At 45.5% G+C, this 13886-nt stretch overlaps 1 protein-coding gene across 5 annotated transcripts in view; it reads left to right on the plus strand.

Moving 5' to 3' along the window:
• Dock5 (dedicator of cytokinesis 5) overlaps nucleotides 1–13886 on the plus strand; it is a 182116-nt gene that overhangs the window by 78653 nt on the left and 89577 nt on the right. For 4 of the 5 annotated variants that reach the window (XR_004517887.1, XM_033765488.1, XM_010623721.3 and 1 more), the window contains 5 exons: nucleotides 2058–2206; nucleotides 6624–6759; nucleotides 7919–8076; nucleotides 9270–9351; nucleotides 12533–12662. Coding sequence is in view for 4 of the 5 variants with exons in the window: in XM_033765488.1 (XP_033621379.1) it covers nucleotides 2058–2206; nucleotides 6624–6759; nucleotides 7919–8076; nucleotides 9270–9351; nucleotides 12533–12662 (655 nt within the window). In the remaining variant the exon portion in view is untranslated. The remainder of the gene's footprint in view (nucleotides 1–2057; nucleotides 2207–6623; nucleotides 6760–7918; nucleotides 8077–9269; nucleotides 9352–12532; nucleotides 12663–13886) is intronic. The other variant, XM_033765489.1, reaches the window with a different exon arrangement.

Consider the following 13886-nt stretch of genomic DNA (forward strand, 5'->3'; position numbering starts at 1 on the left):
ATATATATATAAAATTGCTGTCTTTCTCCTTCTAGAATAATAGCTGCTCGAAGGCAGGACCTTTATTTCCAGCACATAGCACACACTACAGACTGCTCTTATGCATACATACAAATATACATTTACAATAAACATGTACACGTGTGTATATGTAGTTACATGAATCTATACATGTCTGTATATACGTGCATAAGGTTATGCATGCATATGTGTACACATACATAAAATGAAGCAGTCATTTAGATAGAATCAAGGTTGTGATAGTTCAACATCAAGTACTTGACTCAAAATGATCGGAATATAAATGACTCATCATTTATCGATTAGTTTGGTTACAGTAAGATATTAGTAAAGCCCAGAATGACAGTTTAGTGTCTAAATGATCTAACAACTTTCTGGAGAAAGAGAGATTTTAAAATAATGTTTACATTTTTATTTTGCGACCTTTCTTATTTCTGAATCTCCAGTTATTTCTCCATCCTGAGTTCTTTGCTTCAGTACATTTTGTAGAGCATTTTCTCTGTATCAGCTACTAGGGACACAAAATGAACAACTTCCTTGTCTAAGAGGAGCTTGCTTTCTGAGGGAGGTGTCAGACAGGCCCACATCATCGTTGTCCGGGTTCTGCCAGTGGGGAGTAGAGCAAATTCCTGGTGCAGCTGGCCAGGGAATTTAGGCTGAAGCCAGAATTAGCTGGTTTGTGGGAAGGGCATTGTGTGCGTGAGAAGAGGCTGGGGCTTTTTGGGAACCAAGGTGCAGAGCAGTTGCAAATGGAGGAAATTCCATATTGAGTGGCTCTGGAGCATTGGAAAGAAAGGAGCACAGCTTTGCATGGAGTGCAGATTTTGCAGTGGAGGTTGGAGTAAACTCTGCAGATGGGGCATGGGCAGGAGTGGAGACCGGAAGGATTTACAGTGGGATCTGTTGTACCCAGTGGAAATCCTTGGAGGCTTTTAAAGAAATGATTCAAATTAATCCTTTATGATGGAGTAGTACTATACTGTATATAAATAGTACATTTTCTGTACCCATTCGTCTGTTCATGGGCTATAGGCTGCTTCCAAGAGTCAGCTATTAAGAGTTGTGCTACTATAAACACGAGTATGTGTGTATTACTTTAATAAGATGTCTTTAACTGGGGAAGATACCCAGAAGGTGGATAACTAGGTTGAATGAAATTTTTAGTTTTATCCATTTTTAAAGGAATCTCCATGCTGATTTCCATCAGTGGTTGTCCTAGTGGTTGTACCAGCCTACTCTCCCACCAGCAATGTAGAAGGCTTCCTTTTTCCCACAACTTCTCCAGCATTGATTTCTTAACGCTGGCCATTCTTTGTGGAAGAAGAGAGAATCTCAGAGTTGTTTGGATTTGTATTTCTCTGATGACAGGAGATACTGAACATTTTAAAATGTATTTATTAGCCATTTGTGCTTTTTCAGAAGTGTCTGTTCATTTCATTTGCCCCCCTTTTTTTTAATTGGGTCTTTTATTTTGAGGGAGGTCTAATTTTTTTGAGTTCTTGATATATGCTAGGTACAGAGGTGCCTTGGTTCATGAACTTAATTTGTTCTAGGATTTTAGAAAAGATGGCCATGTTTGTATTTGTGTAGGAAAGATGGCAGCAGTTGTATCTGTCTCCTGATGCAGAGTTTGCAAACAAAAAGAGTTTTGCCAAATGCTTCTGTTTGTGAACCAAATTGTTTGCAAACAAAAGCACTTGTGAACAGAGGTACCACCATATTATTCCTGTCTGAGGATAGCTGACAAAAATATTTTTCCAGAGTGCAGTTTATCTCTTTACCATGTAAGTAGTTTCCTTTGTGTGCAGAAGCTTTTTAATGTGGGCGTCACCACTTTTAAAGAAGCAATGCTGATTGACATAGGAGTGGCTCAGGACAAAGCTATCCCTCAGTACATGAATAAAAAATACAGTACACAGCTTTCCATGTGACACAATTAATTGATTAACACCTCATAAACAATCAAAAGATGCTCATTTTTTAGCACACCTTTTTTTTTCCTTCTGTTTCTCCTCTACCCCGTTTTCCTGTCTTAGAACAACAAGGTCACACTCTTCCGCCAGCTGCAGCAGATGACCTACAGCCTGATCGAGTGGCGCTCGCAGATCCTGTCTGGAACGCTCCCCAAGGATGAACTGGCAGAGCTCAAGAAGAAGGTCACGGCCAAAATTGATCACGGGAACAGGTGAGCAGGGGTGACCTCTCCCTGGGAACTGGGAACAGCATGACTGACACCTTCATGCTAAGGATACTGTTTACAACAAACTTTGTTCAGATTGGCACATCGTAATTGTACATCTTTATGGGCACAGTGGTTTACAGTGGAGTGGTGATTAAACCAGGGTAACTGGTATACCCTCACCGCAGCCATTTCTCATTTGTTTGTGTTCGGATCATGCAGCATCCTCTGTAGTAGCCATTGAAATGCACAATTAATTGCTGTCCTCCACAGTCACCATGCCGTGGGGTAGAACATTAGAAGTTGGTCCCCCTCTCCAGTTTACCAGCAAACTTCTGATCGTAGCGTTCCACAGAATGGTGCTTATTAACTCTTTGTGTCTTAGAAAATGTTTACTTTCACTGGAAAATAAAATGTCACCCCCTTCTCTGTGGTGCATGTACTGTGCTGACTGCCTGACCTCCTGAGCCAGTCTGTGACAGGGAAGCTGTCCCAGAGCTGAAGAAGCCCAGGGAGATCTGGCCCTTTCAGATGCTGGGGAAAATGTACAGCTGCCTCCAGAGCGCGGTCTCATCCCTGCTCCTCTGTTAACTCAGGCACATACCTGGGTTCCACATTTTATCACCTTTGGAAATTTAGAAATTCAGCCACTTTTTCCAAATGAATGGTGGCCTGGGGTTCATGCCTCCAGGCCACTCCTTTCACAAAGGCAGCAGGGGGTCCTCTGTTGGTTTTTTTGTTGGGGATTCACTTGGCATTCTGTTTCTTGCTATGTGTATATGATTTTTTCCTCACCTTTTACCCTGCTTCTCCAACTTGTGAATATGTGGGGTTTTTTTCCTCCACTTACCCAGCCTCGGGACTGCTGAATACCGTGCATAGACCTGCTAAAGTACAGCGCATTGCCCTAACCACATAAATGCCACATTCTTGACAATTGTATTCAGAAATAGCTGGGAGGAACATAGCTTCATGATGCAGGTTAAGTCAGTATTTACGAAGTGCTCCTGTTGTGCGTTTCCCATCCTGATAACCCTATGAATCAGCTGTTCTTATTTCTGTTTTGTGGGTCAAGAAACAGACCGTATGAGCTTAAATGAGTTCCTTCCCAGTTGTGTAGTCAGCGGGGAAGCTTCAACTTGAACCCAAGCCTTTTGACTTCCTGCCTGATGCCCCCCTCTTAGGGCTGAGAATTCTCCCTAATACTGGTCTGTCCTGGAGACTGTAACCCTAGTGATTGCACTGCTAGTCACATCGTACCAGAGGACTTTCTGAATTCTTTAATTTACTTTATTAGTATATGTTCACAGTCCATGGATTTTCCATTCATCTTAGGGAGTTGGTACACATACATAATTTAGCTTGTTTCAGTTTTTAGTCCCTTTCCCTTTTCCTCCCTCCCTCCTCTTCCTGTTCCCCTTTCCCCCTTTGCACTCTTGTAAATATTGTGACTCTTAGTTCATGTCTATGGCATATAATGTGCACGTTCATTGAGTTTAGGAGGACCTTGTACTTGGCGTATCTTCACTCCACCTGTTTCCCCATCTCCTCCTCCTCACTCCTTCCCCTTGGTCCTCTTGACCTCTTCCCATCTGCAAGAGACCTGTCTCTTGTCTTGCTCTATGCTTCCTTGATTTACCTTTTTACATTTTGCCTTACACAGAGGAGAGCTACTATATGGTATTAAAGTTTGTGTGTCTGATTTACTTCACTCAACATTATACCTAACCCTGGTATGGTAGCACACAGCTATAATCCCAGCACACAGGGACTGAGGCAGGAGGATCACTGAGTTTGAGGCCAGCTTGGGCTATAGAGTGCGTTCAAGGCTGAACTACATAGTGAGACTCTGTCTCAAAACAACAACAACAACAACAAATTGTCTAAGTGCATTTTTTTCCAACAAATGCCTCAGATTTGTCATTTATAACCAAGTGGTATTTCATAGAGATAGCACAATTTCTTTATCTAGCCATCTCTTGATGGGTATATAGGCTGTTTTGAAGATACAGCTATTATGAATTGTGCTGCTATAAATGTCGGCATAGATGTATTGTTATAATAGGTGTGCTGTAATATACTCTTTGGGAAAGATACCTAAAAATGAGATAGTTGGGTCACATGGAATTTCTAATTTCATTTTTTTTAGAAATCTCCATACTAATTTCCATAATAGTTATACAAGTTTACATTCCCACCAACAATGTAAGAGGGTTCCTTTTTCACTACAGCCTTACTAGCATTTGTTATTTTTTGATCTTTTGATGAAGGCCATTCTTTCTGTAGTGATTATGGAATCTCAGCGTTGTATTAATTTGCATCTGTCAAATGGCCAGAGATATTGAACATTTTCTTCTATACTTGTTGGCCATTTGTATTTCTTCCTCTGTGAAGTGTCTGTTCATTTCTCTTGCCCATTTCTTGACTGGGTCTTTAATTGTAGGTGGTTTAAGTTTTTTGAGTGTTTTATATATTCTAGATATTAGTCCTCTGGCTGAGGAGTGAGGAGTAGTGGACAAAAAACTTTTCCCATTCTGTAAGTTCTTTTTTTTTTTTTTTTTCTTCCTGGTACTGGGGATCAAACTCCGGTCCTTGTGCTTGTGAGGCAGGCACTGCACCACAGAGCTAAATCCCTGGCCCAGTTGTCTCTTTACTCTACTGATTCTTTCGCTGTATAGAAGCTTGTCTGTTGTTGTTGTTGTTGTTGTAGTTTTATGTGTGTGTGTGTGATGGAAATCATACTCAGGATCTTGTGCTTGCTAGGCAGATGGCAGCACCGCTGAGCTAAATCTGCAGCCCTGCTATATAGAAGCTATTTAGACTAATATAATCCCATTTTTTATGCTCTTATTTCTTCTGCAATATAGGATCTGTTTTGAAAATCTTTTCCTACACCTATGCACAAGGCTTTTTATTTTGTTTTGCTTTGTTTATTTATTTATACTGGGGATCGAACTCAGGACCTTGTGCTTGAGAGGCAGGCAACGAAACCACTGAGCTAAATCCCTGGCTTGTTTTTGTTTTTTGAGATAGGATCTTGCTGTGTGGTCCAGGCTGACCTTGAACTCCTGATCCTCCTGCCTCAGCCTGGTATTTCAGGCATTCACTACCTAGCCCAGATGTCCACTGGCTTTTTCAAAAGCCAGCTAAGATGGGATAAGGCACATAGGCTGCCTGTGTCTTTTGGGATCTTGTCACACTGACAGTGGCCCCCAGAGGTCTGCTCAGTCTTTGGCACAGGATGTTAGCTCCCCACAAATGGTGGGACATGCCTCTTCTCCCACTGCAACCCTTGGAAGCAGCTCAGGAATGAACCTCTGTCGGTGCAAGCATCATCCTGTCTCTGAGCAGCTGGCCAGGCCATCCTTCAAGAGTCTGGGTGGCCCACGGGCCTGGCTACTGCAGAAAGGAACCTGCCAGATCAGATCAGCTGGTGGAGATGTTGTAAGCAGGGAACTGGGAAGTTAGGAATTGGCGTGTTTCCCCGTTAACCTTGAGAGCCCTTGCTGTTTGGATGTCCCCACTCCCAATAGCTGTGCCTGGATTGCACACTGGGCGTTTGCATAGCAGTATCCTGTTTCACTGGTCTCCAACTTCTTGGAGCTAAGCAGATCCTTTTCTACTTTTGTGTACCCACTGGGCCCAAAAGCCTGGAAGACAATGGTGACTGTGTCCGCCACATGGCCCTGCTCTTCCCACGCAGCACACAGAGCTCCAATTTAATGCAGCCAGTTCTTCTTGTACCTCTTGTTGCAATAAGAGCTAATGTTTCTTGAGTGTGTACTGTCTTTAAGAGATACTGTATTAGGTGCTTTACATGGATTACTTTATTAAATTCTTGAAACCTTAAAGGATAGGAAACATTTGCACTTGAAGAAATTCGGACTTTGCAAAATTAAGGGACTGCAGCTGTAACAAGTGGATAAAAGCCAGGGTTTTAAGTCCTAGCCTAAGTACCTCAAGGCCAGTGGTCTGACATGGGCTATGAGAGAGCTAGAGCCAAGATTTACTTCCTTGAGCTCCTTTACAATAGTCTTGACTTGAGTAAGAAGTCAGGGCAAGCTCTCAAACAGTTGTGCATTGATCCTTTATAGTTGATGTGCCCAGTTAAAAAAAAAAAAAAACAAACAGTTAAGCACTGGAGAGGAGAGGACTTGGGTTAGAATCTGGGCCAGTTTAGCTTTACTTATTGAGGATCTGTGGACCAATATCTTTGATTCCCTTACACATATTTTGCTGGCATTGACTCAGTGGTATTTGAATGTTATTCATGTAGACAAGGGGCCGAAATTGGAAGGCAAAAGGTCAGTTAGCTCTTCTTCCCTTGACTTTAGCACTTCTACAGAGTCTCCGGGTTCCTTCCTGAGGGATGTTTTGCAGCATCTCCTCTGGAGGCAAGAATCACCTGTCTCTTTCTCTCCAGAATGCTCGGGTTAGATCTGGTCGTGCGAGATGACAACGGGAACATCTTAGACCCAGATGAAACCAGCACCATTGCCCTCTTCAAGGCCCACGAAGTGGCTTCAAAAAGGATCGAGGAAAAGATCCAAGAAGAAAAGGTAAGCGTCCTCCAGTTGCAGATTTTGGCTGCTGAGATTCAATGTTTGTTTCAGTTTTGAATGGGAGAAAGGGAATCATTGAGGTAGAAATGTCTAGAAAATCTTTTGTGTTCTTATTTTAAAAGTGAAACAGCAGAAAGAGTGAGACTACGATATTATGTTCTGTTGCAAAATGAATGCAAACATACATAAAGAGGGAAAATCAAGATGCAGATCGGGGTATATAAAATGCTATTATTTGTGTTTCACAAAATGCACACAAAAAGGCATACCTGCATCAGTGCTAGACTCTGAAATGATAGATAAGAGATTCATCATTAATGGCTGTCTGTGGGAAGAACTGAGGACAAGGAAGAAGATTATTGTGTAATCCTCTGTATTGGGTCCCTGTGTTATGATTTCTAAAATAAAAATATAAAATGTTCAGAAGGTACGGAAGGTTATAACTGCACATTAAATAAAAATGACAAAGATATAGAAAGCAAAGAAAAAAATCACCCACATGACTGCCCAGCCTAGGTCACTGGTGGCAAACCTGTGTGCTGGAAGTGGGCTGTTTGTGTCATCGAAGGCTCTGAAAGGTTCGCCATCACTGGCCTAGATCCACAGGTGTTGACATTTTTCAGATATTTTCTTCCAGTCTTTCTGTTCTGACAAGGAAAGCTTTGTCTCATTTCTCTTTAATTTGTAGCTTTTAATTCTATGGTACAGTCACATACATTTCGTTGTTTCTGAATCCAGTGGCAACCACCCCTGGAGGTGATGCTGTTCTAGAAGAATCTTTTGTATCCAGTAAGAGCTGTTCCCGTAAAGAGGGGTAATGGATCGGGTGTGGTGCTTCTGGCCTTTGACTAGGAGCCGTCATAAGACATGATGATAACTCTCTGCATCCACGAAAACCATGCACGATGACATGCAGCCCACATACATTGAATTACTCGAGTTTAGGGCCCTGTACCTGGTGGCCTTAATCATCGGAGTGACAGTGATCATATCCTGCTCACCTCGTGGATCGTTGGCCCACCCACACCCACTGTATTCTCAGCAAGTGCTTCTCCTGGGTTGGTTACATTTGTCTCCCGTCCGCAGGGTGATTCTTTGCCAGCATTTCCAGCTTGCTGAAACCAAGGTGGTTTTTCCTCTCTCCTTCTTTGTCCAGTCCCTTCTGCAGAACCTGGACATGCGGAACCAGGCCATCTTCAGTGGCGCCCACACCTATGGCCTCTACGTGAACTTCAAGAACTTTGTCTGCAATATCGGGGAGGACGCAGAGTTGTTCATGGCCCTCTACGACCCAGACCAGTCCACATTCATCAGGTAGTGGAGACCCCGGTCGCCTGCTGTTGGCCTTGTGGAGTACTCCGCCTTCACCTACCCCTACCTGAGGAGGTTTTGCTAGGTTTGAAAATGGGACTCAGGAGAGGTTGAGGATTTCTAGGCAGTAGAAAGGAAAGTCCTCTGGACTCCAGAGCTGAAACAGTGCAGGCTCCACTCTTCATGTGTGTCACGAGATACCTTGAGACCCACAGAATGCACAAGACCAAGAATTTACTCCAGTATCCTCTATGGACTTTGGTGCTAAGGGTGCATTGATGTCAGCTCCTCGGTGAGAACCAGTGTGCCACTCTGCTGAGGATCTAGATGTAGGGAGGGTGCCAGAGACAGAGCTCTCAGCGGCACAGTACCTGCCCAGCAAGTATGAGGCCCTGAGTTCAATTCCTGGTACTGAGAAAAAACAAATAGGTGGTAGGAAGGTACCGGTACAAAGTGACTCTCTGTACTTTCAGCTTAGCTTTGCTATGAACCCAAAACTGCTTTAAAAAACAGTTGATAAAAATTTTTAAAAGACAAGTGGAAATAGTGTTTTTAGTGTAATGAAGTGGTTTATAAGTAGAGTTGGAATCACTGTTAGAAAATTAAATTCTTGATTCAGCAGAGCTAAAACTTCCATACGAAGAAATTCTGAGTTGGAAAACACAAAAATGGTGGTGCAGGCCTGTAGTCTCAGCATTCTGAGAGGCTGAGACAGGAAGACCACAGATTCCAGCCCAGAACAGGCAACTTGCTTAAACTGTCTCAAATATAAAGGAGCGGGGCCCATAGCTCAGTGCAAAGGCCCTGGATTCAATATTCAGTACCATGTTAAAAAATAAAAGGACAGGGCCAGGAATTTAGCTTGGTGGTTCTGCCATCTCCCTCACAAGTGCAAGATCCCGAGTTCAATCCCTAGTGCCAAAAAATAGAAAATAAAACAAAAGGATAGTTGCATCCCATAAAATGTGCTGTTTCTGCCCTACGCTGAGTAGTGCTTGCCATGATCTGGGGGGCCGCACCTTAGAGGGCTGCAGCAAGCGACACTGCCGGGGACCCCAGGACTGGGGTGTGCACTCTGAGGGCTCGCTTCATAGATGCCGGCTGGATTTCCTGGAGCCTTTTTCCTGCACACAGGGCAACCTCCATACCCAACTGGCCTCTTGTTAAAAGTAACGATGTTTTGTGTCTCTTGCCAGTGAGAACTATCTGATTCGCTGGGGCAGCAGTGGGATGCCCAAGGAGATAGAGAAGCTCAATAACCTCCAAGCAGTGTTTTCTGTAAGTCCCGCCGCCCGTGTCCTCCTTGTCTTTGTCAGCCTGATGGGAGCGGATGCACGTGGAAAACGTAAAAGGGGAAAAAGCAGCAGCAGCCCCTGTGGGAATAACCCTCTCATTCACCAGAGATCGAGTAAGTATCTCTTCAGTGCCAGGCCCTGACGCAGGCACTTGAGATGCACCCCTTAACAAGTCACGGCGGGGCGGAAAGGCACCTGTGTACAAATCAGGCAAAACAATCCTTTTTCTCAAGCAGCTTTTGTCTTGCTGGAGAAAACAGGAATTTATAGTCAGTCGGTGAGTGACGTATAAAACAATCCTTTTTCTCAAGCAGCTTTTGTCTTGCTGGAGAAAACAGGAATTTATAGTCAGTCAGTGAGTCACATTCTAGGCCTTCTGAGTGCTTTGAGAGGACGGCCGTCGTCTCCTGGGCAAGGGTTGGATTTTAAACAGGTCATACGGGGGCCGGGTCAGGGCTCAGTGGTAGAGTGTGTGCTCAGCCTGCACAAAGCCATCCCCCATCCCTGGCTAAGTAAATTCGTGACTCAGGGCCGATGTCTGTGAGATGGGGAAGAATTGGTGAGAGCATGAGCTGTAGAGGTAGATGGGGCACTGCTTTTAGACCTGGGTCTCCAGCCAAGCACAGGCAGGCTGTAGACCTTTCTTTGTATGCGTTTGTCTGAATGTATTGTCCTTCACCTCCATCCTGAGTGCTGCCACCCAGTGTGATCCACAGATGTGGTGCGTGTTTAAACGTTTAAGACATTTTACTATAGTAAAAGAAACGTTGCCATGAGTCCCCCTCAAAGTCTTTCCCCTCACTTGGAGCGCACTCGTCCCCTCACTGTTGCCACTTTCGGGAGCGGGTCTGGAAGTCCTCTTTCGTGAGTGTCTTTAGTTGCACTGTGGCACCTGCCTTGATGTCTTGAATTGCTTCAAAATGTTTACCTTTCATGGTCACTTTTGACTTTGAGGAAGACTCCAAAGTCACACAATGCCAGACCTGGTAAGTAAGGAGGATGAGGACACAGCATGGTGTTTATGAGCCTGCATTTCCACTGGAGGGCCCTGGGCAGTAGCATTCTGGGTATTTTTGATCAAATCAGATGAAGGTAAACAAGAGCACTTCCAGAACGGCTCTGGAGAGTGATGGGACCTCTGGGCTAAGTGGGTGCAAAGAGAGGGAGAGGATAATGGCAATATGTCTTTTACTGTAATAAAAAACATTTTAAAATGTAAATAGTCACTGTGTGTGTGTGTGTGTGTGTGTGTGTGTGTGTGTGTGTGTGCGCGCACGCGCACGCACACGAGTGGTCCTCTCTTCCCTCCACAGCGCACTGTATATGGCTCAGGGCAGTAAAGAGCACTGCATCGCTGCACGTTCAGGCATGTGGACCATCTCCTTCCTAGGTTAGGAACATTCTGGCTTCTTTTACTCGTTGCCAGAATTGGTCCTTGGGCCTACAGCAGCGACTCTCCTTCGTCTTCTCTCCTCAGCCCACCCATATTTTATGTCCTTATTCTCTTCCCATTCTTAGGGAAAGAAAAATAGTATCCAAGTTCCAGTGCCAAAGGGAGTGGTAGGAAGGATCCATGATCCCTCTATGGCTTATTTTTACTCCTTCTGTTAACATCTCCCTTCTAGGACAAGCATAGGTGGATCCCTTTCCCTGCACTGATCAGTCTGTATCTTCACCACCTAGCAAATTGCAGATAGAGAACTCTGTCCTGGAACTCTTCCTGAAACCTTCCCAGTATTTCCTTAGCACTAAGATATGTGCAGTCTTTTCCTGAAGTCAAAGGGCATTTATCAGTCTGTGAGTCACACTTCAAAAAAATGTGGAAAAGCAGGTACTGAGGTGAACACATTTGTGTGTGTCTGCTGTCTAAGCACTTAGGAGGCTGAGGCAGGAGGGGTTTGAGGCCAGCCTGGACTATATGGCAAGGCCTGTACTGCATAGCAAAATCCTTTCTCAAAATACAAACAGGGAAGATGGGTACTGCGTTGTTTAGTCTTTGGTCCATCTTCTTGGTTTTTTGGTACTAGGGATCAGACACAGGACTTTGTGCTTGTGAGGTAGGCAGCAGAACCATGAAGCTAAATCCCTGGCCCTTTTGGTCCATCTTCTAATCAGCACCACTTTCAAACAGCTGCTGTCCACCATCCATCCCTCTGGGCCCGCACACTCACAGTTTAGGGTCCATTAATATGTAAATTTCACGTCTAGCCTTTTCAATTATGCAACATGTAGCAACCATTTCTTTGGCCATTGAACAACCTTTACAAACCTCATTTAGCCACTGTTGTGTGTTATTTCGTAGTCCATTGTGCCACGGTTTTTGTAACAGGCCACTAGGGTCTTTGTTTTTTGTTTTTTGTTTTCTCTAAGCGGAAACCTCGCAGAACATGTGGCAGAAATCCAGGGTGGATGTTATTCTGGGTGGGCATCCCTGCCTTGGTGACCTGAGTTAACTCAGTACCCGGGAATGGGTTTGGAATAATTCTTTGAGAAGTAGTCCTTGATTAAGTAGCAAGGACTTGGGCGGCTTGTTTCACGGACAGACTTTGAGCTGTAATGAGATCGGCTCTGGTGTGAAGTGAAGGGGGTTCAGGAGCTCCCCCGCCGGGCTGACAAACGCGGACAGGTGTGGGCTTCAGCTCGGACACAGAGGCTTTGCCCTGCCCCCTCCTGCCTCATCCGCCGGATGGATAATCGCACCACCAGTGCCTGCCTCCCCTCGCCTCCCAGGACTGCTTTGCAGATGAATGACTTGTCACAGCCTGGGAGGCGACCCAGCCAAAGTCTCTGTCACACATGATGGATTTCATGTGGCGCCAAAGTGTGTCCTGGCCTGATGTACATCCTGGAAGGGTGGAACGTGACACCAGTGACTGCCCTGGTCTGTGAGTGCCCTGCCTCACCTGAGTGAAGCCAGACCCCTCTGATGGACTCTAATCTGTTTTAGCGTCTTGAAGTAGGAACTGGGGAAGGAGAGAGCGCTTTTGTGTACACAGGAAATGGTTTTCCCGGATGCAGTGATAGTTCCAGGATGCTGAGCGGGTCTGTCTGGGCCGGCAGCTTTGGGAAATGTGCTCTGAACTGGATGCTGTTGTCAGGGGAAAGAGAAACAAAGTCACAGGTGCCTCACGGAACCTCCCTTGGGTTCTCTGTCCTTACTGCAGGATCTCAGCAGCACGGACCTCATCCGGCCCCGCATCAGCCTCGTGTGCCAGATTGTCCGCGTCGGCCGCATGGAGCTGAAGGACGGCAGGAAGCACACCTGCGGGCTCCGCAGGCCTTTCGGAGTAGCAGGTAGGCCAGGGCCCCAGACACTGCGCCCGGTAGGTGGCAACGCCTCAGGGCATGAAATGCGGCCAGGAGAGCTGGAACGTACCTATATTCTCAGAGCTCTAGGAGGCCGAGGCAGGAGGGTTTGAGTCCAGTTGGTAACTTAGCCCAATTCTTTCTCAGAATGAAAAGGGCTGGGAAGAAGCCAGTGCAAAGGCCCTGGGTTCAATCTCTAGTAATGGTGGGGGCAGAGCGGAGAAAGAGACATAGAAGAAGGGGAAAGGGAAGGGTGGCTGTCAGATGGGCTACGGTATGATTGAGCAATCCCACCTGCGGGCATATGCCCCAAAGAGTCGAAAGCAGGGTGTCAAGGACAAACTCGTACAGTGTTGTTCAAGCAGCGTTATTCACAGCCAAAAGATGATAGCAACCTAAGGGCCTGTCCGTGAGTGAGTTGTGCGAGAGAATACGGTTCAGCCTTAAAAAGGAAGGAAATTCTCACCCGGGCCACAACTCGGGTGAGTCTTGAGAACATTATGCTAAGTAAAGTAATCCAGACACATAAAAAAGCCAACACCGTTTGAGTTCACTTACATGGTCTACCGAGGGGACAGAAAGTAGAGTAGGGATTGCCAGGGCCTGGGCTGGGGGGCAGTGGTTTTCATGGGTAGAGAGTTTTCGTTTGGTAAGACGAAAAGGTTCTTTAGGTGCATGCTGGTGATGATTGTACACCACAGTGAATGGATTTCATGCCACTGAGCTGAACACTTAGTGGTTAGGATGAGCCCGCCGTGGTGGTACTTGCCTGTAATCCCATCTCTCTTGAGGCTGAGGCAGGAAGATCGCAAGTTTGAGCCTAACCCAGCCACTTAGTGAGTTAAGGACCAGCCTGGATGATATAGTAAGACCCAGTGGAGCAAGAAAAGAGACAGAGAGCAGGGGTGGGGAGGTAGTGTGGTCAGTTTTGTGTTGTTTATGTCTATGATAATTTAAAAAATCAGAAGAGGGGCCCAGGGATTTAGCTTAGTGGTTCCACTGCCTGCCTCACAAGCACAAGGTCCCAAGTTCAATCCCTGGTACCTAATTAAAAAATAAATAATTGAAAGTGACGGAGGGAGGGAGGGAGGAGAGCAAGGCAGGCAGTGGCCAGCAGATGAGCCCCACGATGGCGAGAGACGGGCCCCACATCTCGGTCAGGGTCAGGCACACGGCGTGCACTGCCCGGCTGCCAGCTCTTTGCTTTTATTC

The sequence above is a fragment of the Fukomys damarensis genome, unplaced genomic scaffold (genome assembly GCF_012274545.1).
Source record: "Fukomys damarensis isolate Sample0158 unplaced genomic scaffold, DMR_v1.0_HiC HiC_scaffold_18, whole genome shotgun sequence".
Taxonomy (NCBI): Eukaryota; Metazoa; Chordata; class Mammalia; order Rodentia; family Bathyergidae; genus Fukomys; species Fukomys damarensis.